This window comes from Saccoglossus kowalevskii, chromosome 21 (assembly GCF_978046115.1).
Source record: "Saccoglossus kowalevskii chromosome 21, keSacKowa6.1, whole genome shotgun sequence".
In the NCBI taxonomy this organism is placed as follows: Eukaryota; Metazoa; Hemichordata; class Enteropneusta; family Harrimaniidae; genus Saccoglossus; species Saccoglossus kowalevskii.
In genome coordinates, this window is record NC_140661.1 from 24,541,307 (window position 1) to 24,568,131 (window position 26,825).

The following is a 26,825-nucleotide window of genomic DNA, read 5'->3' on the forward strand; positions in this document are numbered from 1 at the left end:
GGCGAAGCGCGAGTCGCAACTTGAATTGTCTGTCACGGATTCGATCTCTGTCCAAAGATGTCTTCCTTCGGGGTGTTATGAACTATAAGTTGATCTTTTTCGAGTTATCGGTTGTTAACTTCCGTGCCTAAAATGAGAGTATTCAACACTTGTTTCGTCAACATTTAAGGGCGGTATGTATGATGTTAGCTAACTCGTCGTCAGTGTAATCTGGAATCACTATTCCCCGGGCTATACCCAACTACACGTCTGTTATTGCCAGTACGTTATTTTTTTACCAGGGAGCTGGAGCTGACCAATGATTAATAGTTGTATAGGGAAAACGAGGACACATCGTTACGAAAGCAACCAAACTGCGATGGTATTTCAATGCGCAGTTTATGCCTTGGATACCTGTGTATAAGAGCGAACGTCCAAAAATACGTTTATACTATAGAATTTGGTATTTCTGCGCAGTGGAAGACGCTCCGTTCATAAACGGTAAGAAATGTACGATAATCACATCAAATAGCACGAGGTATATTTCTAATTAAAACCATTGAATGACCGTAACTAATGCAAGATACTCATATCATTCAGGTGGTCTTAGTAGAAAGGATAATGCGCGCGATCTTGTGAGGGTTGTATTATTTAAATAAATTAGTAAAACAGTATTATCACATCTTGACGCTCAGTCATCTACTATAGGCAATTAAAAAAAAATACCCAGCTGTGTGGCAGTTCGTCATTTTAAAACTAGTTCTTTCTCGCTAACTCCTACATCTAGTCTACTCACACATTTAATAAGCCGTGTTTATTCGGGTGTTGTATTCAATGAAACTATTTGAAATACGGTCATGCCATCCTGCGATTGTTTGAAATGCTGGAGATGACACGTGACCTCGTGCCTCGATACACGTTCATTTTATAGTACACGGTCCCATGTGTACAGTATACACACGGATTGGATATGTGTTTCCATGCACGTCTTATGTCACGTGACATTATATCTCAGTCAATCATGCGTGGCATCTCCTCCCATATAATTGATTATGACTGATCCCCCACCGTGACGTCATGCCATGTTGTTTACACTCATACATTTTGACCCGGTCATCGGTTTCTCTTTTAATTCTGTAGTATTTCTGTGACAAACTTTCAAAGTGTGATTTTTTTCCTGATAGTGTTACTACTTGTTTAATACATCTGGCTGACCAGGTGATCATTGTCTGAACAAAATGGCAACATGTGACATTTGACTTTATAAAAAGTCGAATGTCTCATAGATGAAGGTGTATCTGCCTCGCCAATGAGTATCATAAAACCACTTATTTCCATTGACAGTTAATTTAACTAATTTGATATTTTAAACACATTTATTCAAATTACGACTCTTTTCGTAATTTGCTGTTATGTGCATAAACATACATAGGTGTGAAGTCATGTGACAAACAGAGGGTGACGTATAACTTGGTTTCTTATCCCACCACAGGAGATTCTTTTGGGACCTGAGATACAATGCCGGATATAAATAAACGCCGCGACCGAAATTGAAGCTACAAGTTTAAGTAAGCTACTTAAGTTAACAATTCGGGAAATGAAAGAGAGGGTCACCTTTAGTATAAAATACGTACTTTTCGCCACCGGGGGAAATGTGAGTACGTACTACTTTGTGCAAAGAATTCCTCAGGCTAACCCATCGTATATTGAAGATGAAAGGAGTCATTGTAATGACAGCAGTAATAGTCTCTTTACTATATAGTATTACGCCAAATGCCTTTGGGCTATACACGATGTAGCCTTAAAACCGAACCAACCGCCATTTTTGCTCATCCTATTACTATCTCTCTTTAAAACAGCCGTTAAATTCGATAACGCCACGACTTGGCGGGACAATCTTTGACTTGAATTACTACATAACTTAGAAAGAAGCAGTAGTCATGATTTTGTTGAAATGGGCATTACGATTCCGGTGTCTATGGCGCGTAATCAGCTGCGAACGAGTCTGCGAGTCACGTAACCAGACAGAAAATCACGCGCACAAAAAAATCGCTTAGTGAAATGTAGAGTTAATATTGTGATGACGCATAAATAATAGGTTCATTGATGGGTCACATGGACAACAGATATATTAAACTATGTCAAATTCTTTCATTTTGTCACATATCCAATATGTATTTACTCGTGAAAGGAAATGTTCCAATAACTTCCAGATATTCTTTGATAGTGGAATAGTGTGACAACAAAATCGGAATTCACCATGGGCTAAACTGCTACGTACAGTCAACACCGCAACGTTGAGACCGATTCGTCAGAGCAATGCGTATTTATTTAGCAAAAACTGTTTCAACACTAAACTGGAGACTTTTTTGTGTTTTGACAGAACTTAGAATACTTGTTTTCGGTTTCATCAAATTCTTGTGTAAACGACGACGTCCTTATCCTCTGTCGTTTACATTACAGTCCAACTCTTTGTATGCTTTAACAGATCGGGTGTTTGTGAAATAAACCGATACCTTATTAGCATAATCTACGTACAGTTCTATAAAACCCGAGGCTCGTCAAATTACTAAAGACTGTACACAACCACTGTAGATACATACCCACAATATGGCGGTATTACAAACAGCGTCAATACCCCATATTTAGGAGTTTGGAGTTCAATCACAGTGAATTGGAGGTGATAGTGAACAGAAAGTTCAACATGGCGCTGTATGCGGTCTTCGGTAACACGGAGGAGTCATGGGTAGTCTGGCAGGAGGACATGATGGACGACGTGGAGTTTGAAACATACCCTCAACAGTACTTGCAAATGCCGGCTTACAAAGAGTTGTTCACATTTGTAAGTAACATATTGTCGATTTTTACCTTTCTCATAGTATAATATCTTCTTTGGCGAAGAGAATAACCTCGCTAATTCGTTTTGTCGTCCGCACGACTACTTGACAACGCCGGGGTGGCCACATCAAGTTTTTTTCAGTACATTACTCTTTTCATTAACGCAAAATCCTTCAAAATATAAAAAGCTACGATGCATTGGTGATTAATATGATATCGGTGGCTGAAATGAAATATGAAATAATAATAGTGTTTTGCTTATTTTAACAAAAACGCCGAATTTGATATAATTGGATGAACCGTTTCAAGAACAAACGCCGTGAAAATTGAAACTGTGTTGGCGTAGCGTTGCTGAGAGATCGGTATCGTATAAGGTAACCGGTGGTCAAGGACTTTTGTGATTTACCCCAGTACGCCATGATGGGGTAACTTACCCGACAGGTTAGAACTAATTGTGACGGCTCGAGGTCAATCGACATGTTGACCTATCGCAACACGTAACTGCGAGTCGAGATAAAACAGAACTAAACTTAAAACAAATGGTTACATCAAATTGCTACAGTGTGACTTGTGTACATTTTAAAAATTTTATTAGGGTTTTGAATCTAGGTGACATATTTAGAACTATGCGCAGATTGACTGAGGAAATAAGGATATGGCTTTGCGGGTCACAATAACTCGGAACAAGGCGAATGTTTGTGAATCAAGGTGTTAATTAATGAAATTTAAAAACAAAACGTTTATCGCCCTTGATATTTTCCAATTTGTACACATTCAATTCATCAAATGTTTCACATACTAGACACAGTCCCCAATAAAAGTTTACAAATGAATATGAGAGTGCAACTTTGTAACAGAACTGAACAGAACAAATTGTAACGACATCGCCCTCTAGGGCGTCTTTTTATTTGAAAATTAGCAGTACTTTCCGTAGTTCGTTGCATGCGGTCACTGGTGGCGCTGCATAACGTGAATTGATTCGAACACGGAGTTATTATCGACCAGATTTTCACAAATCATGCCAATTTGCATATTGTATGTAACGGAAAATTATTACTTTACTGGTTATTGTTGTTTATAAAATCACCCATGTCCTTGTAAAACAAAATAATGATATTTATGTTGAGAGTGTTTCCATAGAAACTGTTAAGTACTGTCGTTTATACGTTCGCCATTGGAGGGCGCACTTTTTTACATTTCGTATCTGAATTGGTTAGAACCAGTTGTTACACCCAAAGATAAAACAATGGCAATGTTCAGTGCTGTTGTCACTAAATAAACAAATAAGTGTTATTATTAATAATATATATACTAGTATATATACAACTCTGTCACAGCAAATCACGAGCTAGTGCTGAAAGCTGATCCATGTGTGCAGTGTAGCGATTTCTGTAATGCAGTAACCACCATAATATCACGGCTTTTAAAACATAATATGATATATATTATGATTTATAATTTGATATCTTTCTTAAACAACGGGGTGACAGCATATAAGGCATAGAAACTTGTTGTGTTGTTATATTGTGTATCAATTTATGATCACGGCCTTAAACATGTCGTCTCTAAACACGTGTTGCAACGTTTTCCGCTCATTTCCTCCCAATATTCACAGTGTAATACTGTTTTTCAGTGTACCGTTTTATATTATTTAGCCATTTTCTGGATGTTAGGCGACCCCAAGCTACGTCCACAGAGTTGTGTAGCATACGTACATTTAGTATTTATTTGAGGTAATAGTTGGTATATGTTTTGACCTGCTGTTCACAACATCATTCATTTATGTTGCCAGCTGGGAATAGATTGTTCCAGAATGCGTTGTTGTACATTTACAATACGTTATTCCACAGTATTTTATTCGATTTAGTTTATAAACTTCATTGTGTTCGTGTATGTATGTTTTATTTTTCCATAAGCAACAAAACACACTATTTACGGGTTTCAGTATCACGTGTTATATCTACGTCATACAATCTGCTGTCTCGTTCGTAGCCAGTCGAAAATAATTACTAAAATCTAAATCGTTCTCATATATAAATATATATTATGTCAGGTAAATATTTGATTTGAAATATCTTCGGAATCCAGAAAAGTTGCATTTGTTTAGCTCAGTTGTGGGTATAAACTAGTTAGTGACAGTGTACGTCACGAGCCGTCTGCCAATGAGCCTACAATTTACTGACGCAATCGGACAGAATAACACGCGTCAGAAACAGACACGTGATCTACTGCACCTTCTCGTAAAATTAGTTGTAAAATAAATTTAACAGTAAGCTTATGAGTCCTATCCTCTCGTTGTTACGCCATGCATTCACGGTAACAGATTTTAGGATGTCCCTTCTGACAGAATAAATGGGCTTACGAATACGGTTAGTTCGGGGGGCAAACAGACGAGATTACACAATAAAATGCGAAAACACATTTACACAAAATCGATTTAGACTCACTTGAGCAGATTGAATCTCGGAAATTTGTTTTCATTTTTAGATTTTACAATATTGTTAATATTTAATAACAGACGATGTCACTTGTGTCCTTCGGAGTAAGGCTGATATCGGATGGTTAAATCCTTTGTTGTGATTTATCTTCTGGCCATGCAAGTCAAAGGACGGATGGAATAAGCAATATCAAAAAGCGTGTATCGCGTGGCGTCACTATACCACGTGACTGCTAGACCGTTGTCGTGACCAACCTCGGTCTGGTGGTCTAAATTGTCATATTTACAACCATGGTGTGTGTTGTAATAATGAAGTAATGCTTGGACTTGGGTTTCTTGCAAACACGGGCGATAGGAGGCGCTATAACTCAAACAAGGGGGTGTTTTCTTTATTACTGGAACTTTCTACAACTTGAACCATGTATATGATAATTAGTGTTATACATATCAAGACAATCTATCGAAAATATAACTCATGTTAAAATACATTGTACGTGTAAAACTTTACAAACCTACTTTAACAAGGGAGTGACTCATCGTTCAATAACCTGGCTGTTAGAATAATACGACGATCATGATTGGTCGTAACTATGTTATTGACTCGTCACTAACTAATCATAGCTGCTCATGATATATTCGACCTTATTTAAGTTTAAAATCGTTTGAATACTCACACGTTTGCCTTATTTCATGTTGTTGAGATAAAAAGTTTCTCGGGATGCCTCGAAGATGTCACATACCATTAGTAATTACGTATTCATGCCCTGTGTTGATATCTCGTATTGGTAGCAGGAGAGGGCGCTGCACACCGAAATATCGATACAAACAACGAATCAGTATAAATAATACGATTTCAGTTGATAATTGTATGCATTCACAAGATTAAAATTAAAAAAATGTGCGATAAAGAAACAACGATTTTTTTGTATGCATTATCATGAATTCAGTTTGCATATTAATATAAAATATCTACCAAACACAGAATTAAATTCACAAATATTGGAGCGTTCATGTAAATATTGTCCACGTTGTAAAGATCTCCTTTCAAGTTGAAGTTATGGCAATATGCATCTTGTACCCGCGTAACTATGCTGGTGATCGTGCGACAAGCTGCTCTAATGTCGTTAGAACACTATAATTAAATTGAGTTGTGGTACAATGTGGAGTGTGTATTTAGTAGTGCAAGTGACCGATATAAACCGATTTATAGACGCTTTATATAGCAAAGATTTATAGAGCGTGTTATACTTATAAACAAAGAAGGCCTGTCCAGAGCACACTGGAGCCGTTACCACAGCAAGACGTAGACTGTTCTTGCCTGAACGTGTAAACAAACAATAATGTCGAAACTAATTTGAAATTACATCTCGTCGATCAGCAATATTTGTGTGTTATCGATCGATGGATCGATACAGATTGCCCACAGACAATCCGCCGGGTTATAGGTCACACATTAAGCCAATCAAAGTCCGTGACCCCGCCCCCATCGTCGCTTATTGTACCTGGTGATCGAAGTATTTCATCGGTTTTCAATGCCGCACGATGAACACGACATCGGCAATAATTCACATGGACCCACACGCAATCGACGAGCATGCCACAACAAACCTGGTTGATGGTTCGTCTAAAACGGCCGAGAATGGCTACGTGAACTGGGGGCCCATTATCTCGCGATTTCGCAAAAAAATGCACCCAAAGACAGAAAAGTCGAGTACATCGGATGAGATTTCTGCGGTCTATGAAAGCATGCTGGCTGCCATACGTCCCTATGGGTACGGAAGTAAAACGCAGAGAAAACCAAAGGTATTTCAACTAATTAACTTTAATAGTAATTTAATTAGGTGATTGATACTCGTTTTTAAAAACGATGATCACTATTTGCGTTAGTTCGTCGTAAAGTGGTTAAACACATTTACACTCAAGTTTTATTTTCGTTTGTGGGCTTGAAAAATGAGATCGGGGAATATATGAATGCTCCGGAAAAAGAAATACAGTACCGGAAGTTACCCGACCAACGAAAATAAAATATTTACGCGAGCATTCAGAACACCATGAATACTACGGGTTTCGCCTCACAGAGAAATTCTAACACATTCCAATACTATAACGAAATGTGAAATTACGATTCCCATTGGAAACCTAAAATCGTCTTTACAATTGGGCTTTTATTACGTAATATAGCAACTGGCGACGTTCGTTTCCCATCTTCGGTAGTTGGGAAATGTTGAGTCATTTCGACGACTGGCGATTGCAAAATTAAAAGTGACATCGATGTATAGTGGTATATACTTCTTTTAATCAGGATTACAATACAGTTGCTAGCATAATTGTATTTATCACAACGTGTATTATTTGACGGTGTACTACAGGTGCGCACAACATCACATGGTTTTTGTGTCGAGCTGCCGTATACATCGATACTGCGCTGCATGTTCCCTGCATGACCTTTTGGTCGCCACGTTACACTCTGGTGCATGTATCGACCGCGTTTCAATGCATATAACACAAGGTTTTACGAGGGCTTGTGAAACTCTAACGAGTTTATCGTCTGTGCATATTTTCCCCTGGCCTCGTAACAATTCCCGGATTCTAGGCCAGAGACGGTGCTTGTTTAGATCACCATGGCGAGACTGGTTAAGCAATCGCTTACTGGCTTACAACGGGTGAATCGAATATAGTGCCGAAATATTGCAAAACAGATGATTATCGTTTTAGGCATGATGGGATTTTCGGACCATTTGGTTGTTTTATGACCTAAACATGAGATATTTCTTGTTTTGTTTTTTAAAATCAAGTCTGATAGCGGACGATTTGACAATTATTCTGCTTATCTGACTCGCTTCCAACAAGTTGCCACCCTCTCCCTTCAGGTTCCCCCAGCTTACAATTAGCAACGCCCACCGACTTTGTCGCTGTGTTAGTCACGTAGAACAGTATAGACACCGTGACTTTTGGAATTACGGACTTTCACATCTGCCCGAATATGCTCGCTGTAATGCATTGCCACACTAGTATTTCTAGAGCCGATAGTTGAGCCTTTGATGTCAGAATGCCGAGTGGAGAGTAAATAAAGCATTGCGAACTGCTCGTTACGGGCACAGCTGAATTAGCGGTGGGTTATTATTATTGTTGGGGGCGGGGTAAATTATATATTTGAAGACAAAATCCACACACAAAAAATCGTCATTATTAATAAATATTCTGCATCAAATGACCTGACAGACGTAAAACAATTTGGCAAAGCTGTTCCTGCTCAAAAATGAAAATATACATGTGACTTTCAACCAACAGTGCAATGAACCCAACGCGACCAACATAATTTTCCTAAAATAGACACCTTCAACTGAGACGATGACAAGAGCGTAAAGGTAAATCAACGACAGCATCCTTCGTAATACCTCAGACTTTTACTAGTCTGAGGTAATACTGAAAACTTAAAGAGTACACGTGATAGTTTTATTATAATAGATACTAGTTTGTCATTTGACGTATTATCTTGTATGTAACATATACACCACTAATTATTATAGTTGTAACTTGCCATAGAAATCCCAGAATAATTTCCCGTCGCTGGAACACCATATGGCATTTATAGTGTACCAGTTACCGATCCCAGGTTCCGATCCTTCTATGATTTGACAGTTGCAATATTGTCAGCTCATGAATCATAATTATTGTTCCTGTTCTGCTCTATATTAGTACTCACATGGACGTCATCACGTCCTCTCAATACATGAATAATTTATCGTGACGTCGGTAAACAAGTAACAGGCAATTCCACCAGGTTTTCATCACCCCCGCTGTTTTGCTTTACACTAACCCTAGTAACCCGAAACCAAAATAAGCCAGAGAGGGATGCAATGATTATCGACATTGCAAACCATTGTGTCCTTATTTTGGGTGTACGCCATTTTCGATTAGAAAATAACCATCATATCTTTGTTGAAGGGCGGTTGTCGTCGCGCGGCGCATGACCGTTGCCCACACCAACTAGTACAAAACTGAGAGATTACCAAGCTTGAATTAGGAATTTTCTTTTGGTGTTTGAAAGATATCGATGGAGTCGCCGGCGGTAATTAGTACAAGTGACGCCTAGGGCAAAACTCGTACTCGTGATTTCATTAGAAACGCGCATTGGATTGTGGGAAAATCGGTCAGATGGCTATAACGTGTCATTGTTTACAAACAAGTGTATACCCATGAATCTTTGCGTTTTTAGTGTGTTTTTAGCGCTTAGGACTCAATTCCCGCGCGTACGCAGGTGACGACCCCCCCCCGCTTTAATATTGACTTTCATTGTACATTGTCACAGTGCATGGTCACGTGAATAACGATGATTTATAATACACCGATACACTATTTTTGTGACTCAAGAGGGCGCACTATACTTACTCATTTAATATGTATTAATGTGTCATGGTGGAATTATCATAATTTAGTAATAATGTTGAATGTGCATCAGAAACATGATGTATATTCCATGTATACTAGTATTTCCCATCTCTGAACTGAACATCTCTTTCAACCGAAAACATTAAATTCTTCTGTGTAAATTCTTCTGTTGTCTCTGTAAGATCACGATGCATTGTGGGAATGCACCTCTCGTGCCACAAATTGAAACAACTTCTCAGTGTAAAAAAAGCAAACACGAGCTCTGAAGCACATCACACGAAACCGGAAGCTGCTGATAAAGTGACATTTCCATTAAATTTCGGGCAATCGGATTTAATTACTTTTGTACATTAGGGTTTGTTTTATTAACTCTCCCACACGCATCGGAGCGATGCCGGACACGATTCTGCTAGGCAACAGCTGGTGACGTCATTCGGTAGTCTCTAATCACCTGAGGTGAACTGTTAAACTGAGAATGGCGCTCAAAATCAACATGTTGATGGAACGAAATTCAGAGTCGGATTTTTGACAAATTGAATCGTCGAGCTTTTATTGTAATACATTTCGATTGAGTCTCGTCTAAAATTTGTCAGAAATCCGACTGGTTGGTGACAGTGCGCCAAGAAGTTTGGTTTGACGGCGTGCGGTCAGTACGAGCTCTCACTACGATATTCACGAGGTAAGATGTTCAATGCGTGAAAACAAAATCTTTTTATGCAAATTAATCCTCGACTTAAAAACATTATGCTTAATGTTTGGTGGTTATTGTGATATAGGTGTTCACGGCTGCACCACAAAGCACCATGATATGCACAAATGAACACTAGGTCTTTTCATTTTAAAGTCATATTTAGCAAAATAACACTGGATTTCTGTATTTTGTTTGCATGCCGAAGAAATACGAATTGATTATATGGTCAATATTGACAGCAGTAATCGATATCCCTTACTCTTCCTTTTATTGATCATTGCAACATAGTCTAATTGTTTTAAAGGGGGCTTCTCGTGCAAGTCGACGCTTTGTTCGGTCATGTTTGTATGTACAGACAATCTTCTTTAAACTGAACAGCAAGGATCCATTATTTTCAGTTTCAGTACAAAGATGCATTTTAGCGACATGTGTACAGTATATTGAACGGGGACTGGAATAGTTTGATATCTAATATTGACTATGAAGTTGCGAACGTACCTTTCGGCTTTAATTTACCTGATGTAGGATTCGCACTGTCAATCAAAAACCGACCGCCCGAGCGACTGCAGATCAGTAGCATTGTCTCGAACAAGACTGTAGCTTCCTTTCGTCGGCACACTGATATAAGAAAAAAAAAACGGAGAACCCGAAGCAAGTAGTATCGGTATAGTGTTGAAAATAGCGTTATATTTTGAGCCTGTACCAGCAATGTTGCGTTCTATTCAAATGGTGACAAGTCTAAGTGAAATGATCTCCCGTTTTTCCTTCATGGGATTTACCGACTGGGAGTGTTATGTGTTACTACATCAAATTAAAAAACGTGTTTGAAAATCAGTGATTTGTCTGAGTTGTGATAGGTATTTTTGATGGTTAAAAACCTTTCACTTAGGTAACCGGGATTCGGTCGTTTCCACGCTAGGCTAACAAAAGACACACACAAGCTTCGTTCATGTTCCCAAAACGATTCTCTGCCAAGTCCCTGGTTTTCACCCGAGACAGCATTAAATCCATCTTTATTTCTTGTCACCCCTTAACCAATTACAATCAGTATAAGAGACTCCAAGGCCTTTCCTTCCAACAAACAACCAATCACATGAAAGTTTTACACATCATAATCAATTAATTACTCGTCAAGCTGTCTAGAGAAAACATTTCTATACATTGTCAACGCTAACTAATATTGATGGGGTAATAATCTCGCACTAACATTCCACAAAGATACCACCTTAGTTAAAATCACAAACAACATTGGTTTAGAATTACAGCTACTGTCTTGTATCTTAAAAACTGCAGAGTCATAAGATGTTTTTGGTAGATTTCGACCAGCTCGCCATCTGGTCTTGTCATTAACCTTTATCAGTATATGTCATGACGACCACTGTCAAACTGACTGAAATATAAATCATGATAGAGTAGTTATATTTAGTTATCTAGAAGCCATGCGACCTACATATGGTGAATGGTGTCTAATCTAACAAATATGATATCAAAGTTTTGAATTGTCTTAATTCCACACTAACTTGCTTTATTGGCTTGTATCAATTTCTCCCGTGCTAGTGCACGGTACATTTCACCAGTGATAGCTAATTTCATTGAAAAATAAACTCACTTGTCATAGACGATCGGTTCGCTAAATTGACGTTCTATATTAGGTGTCCACGAGTCAATTTCCATTAGTATTGTCCATATCAATTGTCATGGCAATTTGTTGAAATCCGCTTTCTGTGCGGCAAATTTACTGTTCAATTTGCTATAAACGGGAAATTAACGTCTTTGTTGAGAATATCATGGCGGGATTCGATTTGTGAACCTTTTAAAGAAATAGGTCATTGGAAACTTGAAACCAGGAGAGACCCTTTTAGTCTACTTAATATATCCATCTATACTACGCACGAAATATAATTGAGCAAAAAAAGTCTGAAATCACACAATTTTGACAGTAGCATTACAACATTCAACAGGTGTTTTCTGTATAACGCGTACACGAAAATAGAACCGCTATTTTTGCTTGTGATTTTGATAAGGCATTCCGAATCAAATATGAATTTTGTTCGATTTGTCGGTCACTCAGCAATAAGGGACTACATCCATTCAATGTTACATTATCGGGTATGAGAACAGTAACCAACAGTGTAGCGAATTATCGATAGTCTGTGTACACATTAATATGGTGAAAGCGCGTCACCTGTAAACGCTGTCTCCTCACGGAGTTGTATACAGACTTGGGTCGATTTATTGAGAAACAAACACTGGCTTAAAGAATTCTGGTTTGGGGAGGGGTGCACTTGGAATAAGTGTGTAATGTAACTTGAGGTTAGCGCCTCCTCACACCCCTCCAATGTGTAAATCATTATAGTATCCACTACGTGTCACGATACCTCCAGGAGGTACTTTCACTGGAAGGTTATGTTTGCCTATGCCGCCAAATGTGATGTTTTTATACATGGTATATAAAGTGGTCTACTTTAACATTTAGTCACTGTTGAAAAGGATTTATATTCGGCGTCTGCTGCTAAAATGAACCCGGAAAATCAACAACAAATATTTCTGGTGGGAAAACGTGGCTCAAAACGTTATGAATTCTTTGCGTGTTCTGCAGTTCGGCCTCCATTTTCGTATTTTCACAGTATGGAAAGGCGCTGAGTGGCACGTCCCTATCAGCATGATTTATCCAGTGAAGTAGTAACCAACATCCATCCGCTCCGCGGGTGATTAACAAACTGCAGTTATAAGGCCGGTAGTTGAATACATCATTCCAATTAGTAGTCGCGCCATCTAGCGATGAAACGCTTCTGTGACGTCAACATGACGTAATGGATATAAGCAACGTCGTTCAAATAGACAACTTTGTAAGGTTGCAAAGTCGCTCGTTATTTAGCATAGTATTTTTTCATTGACGGACGAACCAACGTAACAAGAAAGAAATCAACGTGTGAACGGCGTCACACATTACGTCACGGACGAGCTGTATCGCTAGAGGGCGCACTAATTTGATCGATGTAATGCTTTGGTGAAATTGACAATAACATTTGAACCCACACCGAAAAATGGAATTCCCTTAATATATCATCGTTGCTAAAGCGATCTGTACGACAACTCAGTAACAGTAACCTCTTTATGAGTTCACAACGTATCGTTTTCTTGGTTCAGACAAAACTTTGTTTCACTTTGCCCGTCTCGCATACGACCCTCGTTCCAGTAAACACTTACAGCGATTGCGATAAAAGCACTAGCAGACATTAAAGCAGCTGGATTTTTTCAAATGTAACAGTGATGACTATTGAACCATGAAGCACGATTGCGGCACCGCATGTAAACACCAAGGATTTTGAAAAGAATCTCAATGGACGGTGGCGTGTTTGCATGGTGTCGCGTTCCGCATTGTAAAGTTAACGTTTTTTTATTTTAGATTTTTTTCCGCGGTCGGGTGCAATTGACCCTCCACCCCCATCATATGGGCGTGACATCTTGAAGGAGCGTAATGCCATGTCTCCGTTGCTAATGGTTCCGATCTCATACATTGTCTTTCTTGACCAAATATATAGTTGGGGTTGAGGGGTCGCACAACGCCACGATAGATTAGTATCGTACGTGCACTGACTACAGAAGGAGAGTCTAGTCGTGGTGCACCTGTCGAGCTACCACGGGAAGATAGCATTTTTCCGTTCCTCATTGAACTTATCAACATGGTCTTCAGTACGTGCCCTTGACTGTGGAAACGACTGAACGCCAGCCAAATCGATGTCAATGATATAATGAAGTCACATTAACAACGGTTAATTCATCCCCGAATCTACGGAATTCGAGTTCCACAATGGCCGTTGTCCAAAAGGCTGTCCATCGTGTAAGTTCTTATTCTTGCATTGTTTCGCGCCTTTCACTATTTTTGCTGACTTTTCAACTGTTTTCAATAGACAGGATTAGGTCTTCATATTGCGACTTGATTAAGGTCGCGCTATTTACAAAGAAATCCGTAGAATGCCGCAAGAAAAATGCGATCGTCGGGGCGACAAAATCGCAATCCATATAGTTGTTTTTCAGTGAGGCTTACAACGAGTAACACATCGTGGTGATGTTGGACATCATACTTGGTTAAACTTTAAGCGAGCTCCCCTAGTAAATATGGACGCATGTCGAAGAAAACATGCGTCACAGAGATCCACGAAGGAGGGTGGGTTCCCATTTATTGGAGAATATATTCAAATTGATGATCATTACTGGACTTTAAGTAGAGTATTAAGTTTAGGATATACGAAACGTGGCCATTTACAGGTAGGTGATTATCGTCGCGGTGCATTTTCAGGATGCGTGTAAATCGGTAATCTCACCCTGGCTGTACGGTGCAGAGTGCTCGCATATTTGAAGTAAATTCTTTGTACATCTCGGATTTAAACTATAATCAAATAACATATTTATTGTGGGCCGACATTATATATTTGTAAATTCCATTATTGCTACAACTGATACGGTACAAAGGTTATCTCGATACATTGAAACCGTGACGTAGTCGGAAACTCGGACTCGACGAAAACAAGCCTGTTATTGTTGTCATCGACTGAAGGGAGTTCACTGGTCCCCTTAATGTGTCTAAACTTTCTACCTTTGTATTTAAATTATTATTGTCATAATGAAATATTCATGTTTTATTCGTTTTACAGTAGTACAGCAAAACACCCAGCAATAGTCCCCAAATGCGTTTATAATGATGTAGATACTATACAAATACTTCTTTCCTAAGAAAAGTAGATACAAGCGCGAATGCAACATAAGTAGCCGCCATGTTAGTCTCATTTTACGTTTCCTACTTGTCAGTTCATAAACTAGTTACATAGTGAATATGGCACTACATAAAACACACGCGCAGAACACACACAAACACTAATTAATAAAAAATAAATAAACGTAACATAAACTGCAATATGTTCGATTAATGTTAGCAATTTTCATAACACACTCCAGTGGCAAAATAAACAATCTATATTTATTAAAATATATTATATATAGCCTTAGGATGTGTATTAATCAAGTCGTATAACACTCGCCTGGCATATGTTCCTTGAACAAAAATTCTGTAATAATAATAACACCCATGGCTGTTATATATCCATGGTTACTATATTTAATGATCATTTATGGTGACTGATCGAGGCGTTATTGTTCAACCAACCATTTCCATTTATAAGGCACGATCCTGGAATGTGACGTTCGTAACCCGGCGTAGCTTCAGCAATTTTGTCGCTCAGATAAAATTCAATAAACAGGTATTTTAAATCAACAGATATAGATATTTTATTATTGACCATGTACAACATTGCTCATCTCTGGTATCTTAAGCCTTTGTGATATAAATTGACTGTTTTTCGAAATGGCAGAGCCCACATAATGGCGCTACTTAGTAACTGAGATATGTCATCAATACACTTCATTACCCATATCTCTCTGTTAATCTCGCGTGACTTATCGAGATCCAATATCAACAATAGTTTGTCCCAATGTAATTTGGAAAGTCTGGTGTCAAATGTTCAACACAGTGCTTAAGGTAGAGGCCTACTCATGATTTCAAATACCCAGAATTTATTCATTTTTTATTAAATCGTACTTCTGGGCAATATAAGAATATTGACTGAAAAAGTTCCGGGGTCACCAGGTTAATTTTCGAGAAAATTATAGTTGTATTTTAGTGGATAGCGGCCATTTTGGCAGTAATGTAGTGCTTTTACCATAGGTTCCTATGGCAAAAATATTATGCCATATCTCAAATTGTAGGTTGGTGACATAGGCTGTAAAAATAATATATTGATACTGAAGGGGTAGTTTTTTTTTCAAAAATCTGCAATTTTTGTTTAACATTGCGCTCTATGAAATTGTTCTAAAAATTTTTGAAAAATATTAGGACAAGTTTCTCAAAATACGTCACTGTAACACACACAGGAATGCTATTTTATGGTGCCATGGGCCAATAGCTCCACGATTTTACATAATAAACCAATGGACATTGTCATGCGATTTATGACCAACTTTCTCAAAAACAATGAGTAGGCTTCTACCTTAAATTAAAAGAAGTGCGACAACGTATATGCAACCGAATGCGTCAGTGGCACCGTATCCATGGTAAACGCAGAACTATATATCCCTTATGATTTGTCGTCTAATAAATAAGAATTTTGTTTGTTTTACTTTACATTACTCACCGTGATGGCATATTTTATTTTTGCTTGATTTGCTTAAAAGTTTCCACTTGAATTCACCGGAGTCGTTTTATTTATTATGCAATCTTAGTCGGTTACAAGTGGACGCAAGGACCGTGAACAAAATTCCTTTGGGAGTTGTATTACATTCTTGCCGCGGATGAATACATTGCGGTTCTTTGTGTGAGAGATAGTAGCCCTTCGGTATGATGAATGGTTGTGCCAAGAACATGTACTGCATCTTAATTCTATGAACTTTAGATAATATTAGCTCCAAATCACAGACAATTAACAATTCTTATAATACATTCTGCCGTTGTTTTGGGTTTAAGTTTGTAAATTCGAAATTTGACACGCAGACCAAAATGACGGAACCGTTTGATTAGCCAACTAGTACCAAATCACCACACATGGATGACCAATCACTGTGTTAATGCACGAAGACCAGAGAGAACAAATATTCGTTTGTATGTGACCTGTTTATACAAAGTAGGCAATACATTAGCACGAGGTCATGTCAGAATACTAGTAATTTCAAATGTCTGATGTTCAATATTAAACACCGGCTACACACAACGCAACGCAACTTACACAACAACTCGAAACACCACAAATCAAACAACTTAGGGTCAAATCATTTGAAACCATTGGGGTGGCTGAAAAAAAAGTGGCCAGTGTAGTTTTTGTTCGCGGTGTCTTATCTGTACAATTTTAGATTCCATACACGTTTTCTCTCGGTGTCTAGCTTGCATTTTCTTTAAACAAGTCTTCCGGCCACCCCCATTACCTCGAATGGTCTACCCCTTAACACAACACGGTACAGTACAGCATAATTCGACAGGACGCCTCACAACTCAACTGAAAGCAATGCAACGTGACACTAGTCACATCGTCTTTTTTGTTCTAAATAGGTATCGAATTTGTTTATTGATCATGATCAGAATACGAGTACTCTCCTGTAAAGTTATGCGACTATAAACACAAACACATTTCATACTAAGAAAATCCCGTCAATATGACGATACTTGTAAATATTTTCTTAGTTTTCAAGAAAATAAATCCTCAATACGGAGTTTTTTCGTTAAGAACTTAACACACAAATCTACGTACATCCTTTTTGCATCTTCCTGTATCATCATCCTAACATATAACCCTAGTGTATGATGACGGGGGTCATCGAGTGCGTTTAACCCAGTATGTCAAATTGTGTACACTCCATGCATAGGTAATCGAATCGGTTCATGTTCATTGTACTCGTCAATAAGAACACATCCGCTTGGAAACTTAATTTTAACAGCAAGTGTACTACAGCTTTTATTATCTGCCATAACTCTTGTTAGAAGTCGTTTCAGCGTACACACGACGGAGTAACACTGAACGACGGCGCTCGTAACGTTAACAAAAGCATTGTAATGAACCCCGCGTTCGCTCAGTCAGAATAACGAAATTGCTATTCCTTTTTACACCACTTTTCTTTTCAGGCACAATTGTTCATATGAAGAGGATTTCACTGAACAATGGGATATTTTATTGCTTTTTTAGAGTTCGATTAAGGCGACGAGGCTTGTTGCGGCGCCGTGTTTAGTGAAACACAAAAAACACTTAAAGCAATCGGGCAGAGAGTTGTTTGTACTCGGCGCGACCATACTCCATGAAATTACGCTGTTTTCCCTGGCAGCCGGTGCATATGTAATCTGTGTGTTCTTTCTTCTGAAACTACACACTGACTTGGCAGGTTGCGATCGACAGCGCCGGGATTGCTGGGCCTCCTAGAAGGTATACACAATGTTTAGAATTAATCAGATACGGCGTTGCTTGGAGCTTATACATAAACAATTTTAATCTTTTCGCTTTTTCACTTTTTTTTTAGGAAATGCACGACCCCTTGAATCTGAATGAAGTTCGCCATGAACAACGTCGTGTTGCGGCGTTACTTAACCAGTCCAAGCACCTTGAGATGCACGCTGTTGTAAGTATATGCACTAAATTGTTCCCTATGTTGCGCATTTACCCCCCCCCCCCCCTACAACTATTGTCCAAAGCATGACTCAAAGCATATTCATACTCGTCATCCCAGAGAGATTACCCACGGTTTAAACTACCGTTAAGTTCCTTCGACACACACACACGGATTTTTTTCCATGGTGCCCATGGTGATTATAATCTATGCATTTATAAACATATATTGGATGAAACCTAAATTCGACTTATAAATAGATTTATGACGACTACAGTTACTATTAGTGATACAGATAGTTATGCCTAAAACGTATGGTACATTCTGACAAATGAATTGCATTTTAGTTTTTTTTGTCTGTAGACTATGTCAATTGACTATATACAAGATGGCCACACTTTTTCCGGAACTGAAAGTTTGTACTATTTTTATGTTTATTTTCTACATTTTTGTGTAGAAACTAACACAAAATGGTTATAGGTGTTATACTTAAAGTAAATTCTCCGTAGATGACAATGTTAAAAGTACGGTTATTTTACCGTTACTTGCAATTATTGGGGGGGGGGGGGAAATACTCAGTCCGCCATTTCAAAATCGGATGGTTTTCGCTAAAATTGCATTCGAAACAAAAAACTGTCAAATATATAATTATTTCAAAGATGAGTTTAAACCCAAAGTTACAGTTGTATGCAGTATGAATGTGTATTCGTTTTAAAATAACACGTTGATGTACGTACCTAATTATTTATCGCACTCTCATGCAACGAAGGCATTCCCTCATTTTTATAGATATTTATTAATTTCAGTGATAGTTGAATCCAACCAGCCAATTAACGAGCAGAGCGCGCAGCGACGTCATTTGAAAACGTACCAATGTTATCCAATCGGCCAATAGCCGATTTTGTTTGAATTGTGATATTTATAGATATTTACAAAGATAGAGGGTATGCCTTTGTTGCGCTAAGAGTAGTACATTGAAATTGTTGTTTTCATCTAGGTTATCGGCATACCTAACTTAATATAAAGGGCAGTGGTCGTCGCGCAGCGCGTGTTCGAATTTCATGTAAACAAACAATGTATTTTACACGCGTCGTATACGTCGCTATTAGTCACATATCAAACAGGACGCGGCACGACGACTGCCACCCTTTAACTTTACGTACAACAAAAACAAACCACAAGCATATTTCGGAGGAGTTAATTATTTTATCAAACAAGTACTCCCTAGGAGATACATGTTCGCACTTCAATATGCAAAATTAATCTAACAAACAAGCTTAATAATTAAAAAAAAAAGCAGGACAAAAACAGTATACGCCAGCTTTCGTACGTGTATAATGGAGATCACTACAACCCCGAGTCTGTACCAACTTATTATAGGTGGACGTGTGCTTGTTACGACTACTTTTCACTAATTGTATAAGCACGTGACAAAATAGTGTGCTATATCTGGTTGAGCTCGACCTTTGGGAGTCACAATAATAATCGTGTCAGATGAAACGAACAAAAATGAAGAATCTTTGTTTATATATCCCAAAATTTGGAATAACGGATATCGGCTTTCATGAATTTGACTATGGTGTAACATACACTATCCGGCGATCTGATGGCTAAATAAATAATGAGTAAAAACGTAATAACTATATCCGCGATCGTTAGACTCACAATACATTCCATGATATTTTCCATCTCTCAGCAGGTGTCGACCCTTAGTCTGATCCCATCACCACAACGTACACCATACTGGGAAAACACTGTCAATTATTTAACTGACGAACGCGTAATAAAACTCGAGCTAAAAATAACAACACATCCGATAGAATCCGTCGAGTTCATTTATTTATGAATAATTAATATATAACGGAAGTTCGTTGAAAAGAACGTGAAGAAGGGGATATTGCTGCCATCAGAAAGATAATGTTTTCTATTTTTGAGTGGGGTCGATCACGACTGTGTATGACCTCGAGGTCAGTGTTTCACTAAGGCATTGCAATATTCTTTAATTTTATTATAATAAATTGCCGAGCGTAATTGGCGTAATTTTGCGTTAATATGGGAATTAATCACATGCATATTTTGTTATATACTATTTACAACTGTTGCAAAAAAAAAATAAAGCTGACAGCCATCGCGGACCGATAAATATAATATATATAAAATGTTAGTAGGCAATCGTAGTCCTTAGTTTCGTCAATGGCCCTTCGGTAGTATTTGGATAGATAGTAATTTAGAAACTACTGGTGACGGGCTATTGTCCGAACTAATTATCAATGACTATGATTACTAACAGCCACTTTCTGTAAAATATTCAGAGTTAGTGATGTTTTATTATATTCGTGAGTAACTTGACAAGAAGTATTTTGGAACCGTCCTTCGCAGTCGTTGAAACGTGATCATTTGGACCTTGTCAAACAAATGGACACGGCTAAATCATTAAATCGGTCGAATAAGGCGCTAGAAGTTAACATTTAATAGCATATAAAAATAGTTGATCTCTCAGTGAACAAATGACACAGTTTCACTACACGAAACATGGCCTAACGAGGTAGAGACTTTCGTTTATTCAACCTAACTAGACGAACCTATGCTAGGAGTTTTATGCGCGTTTATTGGTCATTCAGGGCGACTTTTTCAAACCGCCTAGGAACGATGGTCAGTTTATCTCATTTGTGATGCAAATGTATTCAAAACATCATGTAACGCTTCATTGATTTACATGCCGAAACCGCATTGTCCGCAGATGGTTGACATTATTTACGAAGACGACATTTCACGGACGGGTTGATATATAGTTGACCACGATTGTGTTCACTGACCTAAATTCATTCACCGTCGTTTCTCGGTGTTGTTTTCTCACAGACCTCGGAAATAGCATGGACCCCAGGCTAAGACAAACATCGGTACATCGGTCGCTCCAGATGTAACAACTAATACAACTGCAGGTGTTCAAGTGACAAAGTGTCATGGTGGTGGTTTAAAAGAATATCAAATTTGTCACTGCGATCGGATGTAGATCGATTCAACTACTATGGAGGGCTCATGAATAGTGTGTATACACGATAAACTTTACAAAGAATAATTATGTATATACATCCGGGTATTTTCTATTAAATAATTACTCTTGTTTTTTTTCTCCTACAGCCGTACAGTGGTATTCCACTTGACCAGCTTTATAAGAGTCGCTACCATGATCAACTTATGAATGGAGGAGCCATCGCGACCAGTAGTAGTTGGGATACAGAACCACACGCGGCAAGACTGCCAAAGGGAGGACGCGTCATCGGCGACGCGATGAATGGAAGAAGAAAAACACTGGCGGAAAAGGCGTTTGAACACATGGACAAACTGAACTTTCCCAATAAACACTCCAATATGCGAAAAGTCCATGATGCAAACAGGAAAATTATTTCAGATGGAAAGAAAATAAACTCTGATTTTTCAGAAACTCCGGTTAGAAGGGACTCTGTGACAAAGTCTGAAAACTTCCGCGAACGAGCGAGAGGACGAAGAAATTCGTTGACGAGACCTTTAGGTGGCGTGCTTGACATTAAATCGCAATCGTTGAGAGAATCATTGATGATATCGTCGCGAGAGGGCGCTAGGGAGGCTCCGTATCGGCTCCCGAAAAAACAAGATATTACGCGAAATTTGGAAGTTGCTATCGCCCGCTCTAGGAGAAATAAGACTAATGTTGAGGGTAAGAATTTAAGACCTTTGAAAATACCTACTGGACAAAGCAACTGGGACAAATCAGATTCACCAGTTGTACATCTTAAGTACAAACACGACAGCAAGGGTAAAGGATTGAATCTCGGACTCAGATTCAGCGATAAAGTTACGGAAATAAGTCCTGTTCCATTCACTCCGCCTCCGATTAAAATCCCTACGGATAGAGTAGACTCTGCAAGTTCAGGAGTTGGTAGTTATTCGGCCCACAGTACGTCGTACGACGACACGGTGCCATTGTCCCCACCCATTTCCCGGGTGAGTTCGGGATTCGGGACTTACAGGACTGAGGAAAACGAAGATTGTGATCAACACGCGCAAAAGAGCAATGAAGATCGGTTGTCAAGGGAACATACAGCTGATGTCCTGTGGTTTCAGAGACATGGACACACTAAATCAGCGTGGCTGAGAAAAAGGATGCGGGACGAGGCTGCAAAACGTAAGAGGGAGGCAGAGGTGCTTAGACAGCGACAATTAGATAAAATGGTTGACGATGAAGATGAAGAAAATATGGCAAATCCAAATTACGGAATGCATGATGCCCCGCCCACGAAACACGCCCACATGGAAGCATATAGACAGGCGTATATTAAAGCACTGGCCGTTGCCAGGAGTAGAGCGTTACCTCAGGAACCATGGTTACTAGGGACACGGACCAGCCGCTCATTCACTTTTTCGTACTTTGCTCACGTGCCGACATGTTCGTGCGGCCAGTGTCATTTGAAAAACAAAGAGGCCAATCCAGTAAAGAGGGGGCAGGAAATGAAAGCTATTTTTGGAAATGTGAAAATGATGGACTATTTTAAACCTCCTCGTGTAGTTAGATCGAAGAGACGGTTCAACAAAAAGAAGCGAGACGTCGAAAAAACGTTGATGGGCTCACTCACAGAGGAAAGCGAAGCGGCGACAAAAGACGGTCAAGAAAAGAAAAGGCTTATATTACCTCCCATCAACGGTGCTACCAGTGACCAGTGTCACCGTGACAACGAACACGCCGACGATGGAAGTGATGAAGACAACTCCAACAACGTCGATGATCCGAACGGCATTCCTGGAGAGGAAAACGAGGACACGATTTCGGACAAAGAAGATAAGCTATCATCAAGAGGCACGTTAAGTGACGACGAAGAAGGCGTCATGGCCTCTAAGAATGACACTTCTAAAAAGTCCGAAGAGACTTCGGGCTACGATTCAGAGTCGTCAGGAGAAACGTAGCGTTATTGCGCCCTCTATAGTTTAATCCGTCCATGGTGGCTAACGTGTATGAAGTGGTGTATGATAATTGGTTGGAATGGTACACAATTTGACGTCAGAATATAAAACAAAGAAAAGATATAATGACGCACAAAATAATTGTTCCATCTACCCTGAAAATAAACAAGAACATGTGACTTCGCTTACGGATTTGCAAATGTATTTACATTTCCGAAAATGGTTTAACAATATCCTTTCGTTGAGTGCTGTATACTAGACTAGAATGCCATTTTACTTTACAGGACACATTTACAATATGGCGTGTTAATTTGCGGAAGTGACGTGTAACTCGGGGAAGTGAAAACCGTCGGATACCACAAATCACTGAGAATTGTATAGGTTGAAGTGCATATGGTATTTACTCGCAAGGCAAAACATAGTGAATTATCTGTTGCCTTGGTGACTATTTGTTGCATTACTCAGAAAAAAACAGCATTTTTTCATTACTTACAAGTGGGTTGAATAGCGCCCATTTCGTGATATTGGAAATAAATAAATAGAGCAGACTTTACTGTACTACATGTATAATGGAGTCGATAGCGAAAACGGTATTTACTACAGTTATTTTTTTAAAGCAGAGCGGTTCACACGAAAGTCACATGACAAGAAAGATGAATGAGAAAAATTTGGGACGGTTAGGTCCCATTTTCATCATAAAACATGGCATATGACATCTTGTTCCGTTAGTCGTTTCGAGTTGAATTGGAATATCTCACCGTGTGGTCAATGTCATCGTCGAAGGTAAACGTAACCTTGTAATTGCAATTGTATTAAAGTGAAACCGCAACATCTACTCCCCAATTAGTTTCGGTCACGGGGTGTAGTACTTACATCAATATATATTTTGTAGAACCACTTCCGGTGAAATTCCCCCTATGCATTCATATGCAGTCATAGTATAAGTAGTTTCCTAAATTGCAGTGTTTTTCACCCCAGAAGAAATTATTATAAAATGTCAACCGCCGTCACATTTACGTTTAACTGAAAATAAATCGATGTGTACATATTATAAATATCTGCCGTATTTTTTAAATAAATAGATTATATATTGCAAGTCTAGTTCTGTTTTTCAAAGTGTGGTGCATTGCGACAGCTGAATACATTCTGTTACCACGAACGTTACGCCCGAATACTGTATTTTGTCCAAATGGGAACCAAAAAGGGTAAAATTATAGTCCATGCATTTGCATATTTTTACTCGGTACATCGGTCAGTACAAGGATTTCGACGAACTTAGATCCGTGAAGGAAATTTCAGGCTAATATTTATTCTTGAATCTCAGTCATGATATTGACGTGAGGAAACGTTTTGTTATTTTACATCGACGCTCTATTTTATTCACATTGCACCATGCTTGTATCAGGGGTAAATCCTCTTCTCTCGGGGTTCTCCACACTGTCAGGGGGGAAACTCGTCTCGTCTCTCTATCTCGTCCCCTTGAGGTACGGGATCGGGAAAATCACTTTAACTTTACAGTCAAATAAGACACACACAACGAAATACGTTTCAACTCTCGTCTTAGTCGATCTTTTGGAGCACTCTATAAGACACAGCGCCCTGGGGAAAAGTCCCCAAGACTCTCACAAGGCTGAACCAAGACTCGCCCAAGACTGGACTGCCTCAAGGCTCGCCCCTGGACTGGACTCTCGACTGCCCAGGACTGCATTCTCTCTCTACTGCGTCTATCGTGCTGTGTTCCCCAAGACCAACTCAAACTCTCTTTATTCATTTTCAAAACTCTAACCAATTACAAAACAGTAAAAGACTCTAGGGCGTAACCTTCAATCATAAAGCCAATCACACTAAGTACTGAATACGTCATATCTTTTGATTAATCGTTCACTACATTAATAACTACGGATATAAACTGTCAGAATGAGTAGTCTAAAAAGCGGCGGTTATCTGGTAATTAGTTCCAAATCACTGAGCCAAGTTCCGTCCAAAACTTCAAATAGACCTAAACGATGATAGACATAACACAGCAATTCGCTAATAATCAACTAATTAAGTTGGTTAACAGATACGCAAAAACAAATTCATGACACATCCCTTCACCCAAACTGAGATATGCCTCTTGGCATAACACGTTCATAAATCAAAGATACCGTCCTCTACTCATCGTCATACAGGTTAAATACAATACTAAGAAAAGGAATAAATCAAAAAGAGTAAAACACACTAATTAAGTACAATGATTATAAAGTCTATATACAATGGTTATAAAGTCACAAATATCAACGGTTATAAATCAAAAACAAGGGAAAGGCTACCAATCGACTCACTTTTCTCAAAACGGTTCGCTGAGGTAACCCGTCGCTTCACTTTCTCCGTTACTAAGGTTACAAACTCTATATCAAAAGGTCAAAAAAACTAAGGCGTGGCGGTGTAACCAAGCGATCAGCCAATCGCGGCCGTCGACAGCACGATCACGTGATTACCAGGGATGCGTCTCTCGGTTAAAGCATTGCAAAGCGGTAACTAATAAACAATGAATAAAAAGCTATTAATCAAACTCCTGTCATATACGGTTATAAACTTCAACTGAACTCACAAGTCGTTAATCTAAACAAAAGTCATACGGCGTGGAAACAGAATGCAAAGACAAAGCTATCATAACACATTACTTCTCTGGCAATAAAGACGGGGAAAAGACTAAACAATAGAAACTACTAAGTTACATATAATCCTGTCAATCATGAACAAAAGCTTGCGATATCAAACAATACGTATATAAGCGCACCATACTCCCATCTCAAAAAGATATTAAAAAACGTTACAAAGGTGCTCTCCACTCAAAAAGCGTCAGAAGTATTCCGGAAAACAACACGTAAACAAAAACAACTCTTAAAACGTCGATATCTCTGTACATCGACAAATCTCAAAACTCTGAAAAACTCATTGGGGCATTACTTTCCCCATCATAATCCGTACTCATAAACTCATTAAAACTCCATAAAACTCCACAAAACTCAAAACACTGTGTTGCAAATACTCGTCCACTGAAGCGCGCTTAAATCGTTATAAAGGACCTCGAACGTCACTAAATATCATTTCGAAACAAAGATCTGGGCGCTTACATACATACAATTCGACATCACAAAAAAAAACGGTAAAAACAATAGAAAAAACAGCAATACATTACATTACTGAGCAATAGTGTTAGGAATTGTGAAAAGAGTTCAACGTCCTGAGTTACAGTGCCGTTACAGTGTCCAACCAGCGGTTCTCTAAGCAATACACAGATAGCTAAAGTTAAAGTCTATAAGCGTCTCTTCTCTTGTCGCATTATTCCGGGGTCGTTCTTTCATCTTCTTGTCTTTAATGTCGCTCAATTCTTAATTATACAGTCCTATACAATATTCG

At 38.8% G+C, this 26,825-nt stretch overlaps 1 protein-coding gene across 5 annotated transcripts; it reads left to right on the forward strand.

Annotated features, from left to right (window-relative positions):
* Positions 1–403: 403 nt before the first annotated feature.
* Positions 404–24,516, forward strand: LOC144351328 (uncharacterized). 5 transcript variants are annotated; one of them, XM_085494960.1, is made up of 3 exons: positions 404–480; positions 18,396–18,494; positions 21,624–24,516. In XM_085494960.1, the coding sequence occupies exons 2-3, from the start codon at positions 18,399–18,401 to the stop codon at positions 23,421–23,423; spliced, it is 1,896 nt and encodes a 631-aa protein (XP_085351086.1). In that variant the 5' UTR covers positions 404–480; positions 18,396–18,398; the 3' UTR covers positions 23,424–24,516. The 5 variants fall into 5 exon arrangements, with proteins under 5 accessions (XP_085351086.1, XP_085351084.1, XP_085351085.1 ...); XM_085494958.1 differs by lacking the exon at positions 404–480 and adding an exon at positions 2,560–2,821; XM_085494959.1 differs by lacking the exon at positions 404–480 and adding an exon at positions 13,925–14,181.
* Positions 24,517–26,825: the final 2,309 nt, after the last annotated feature.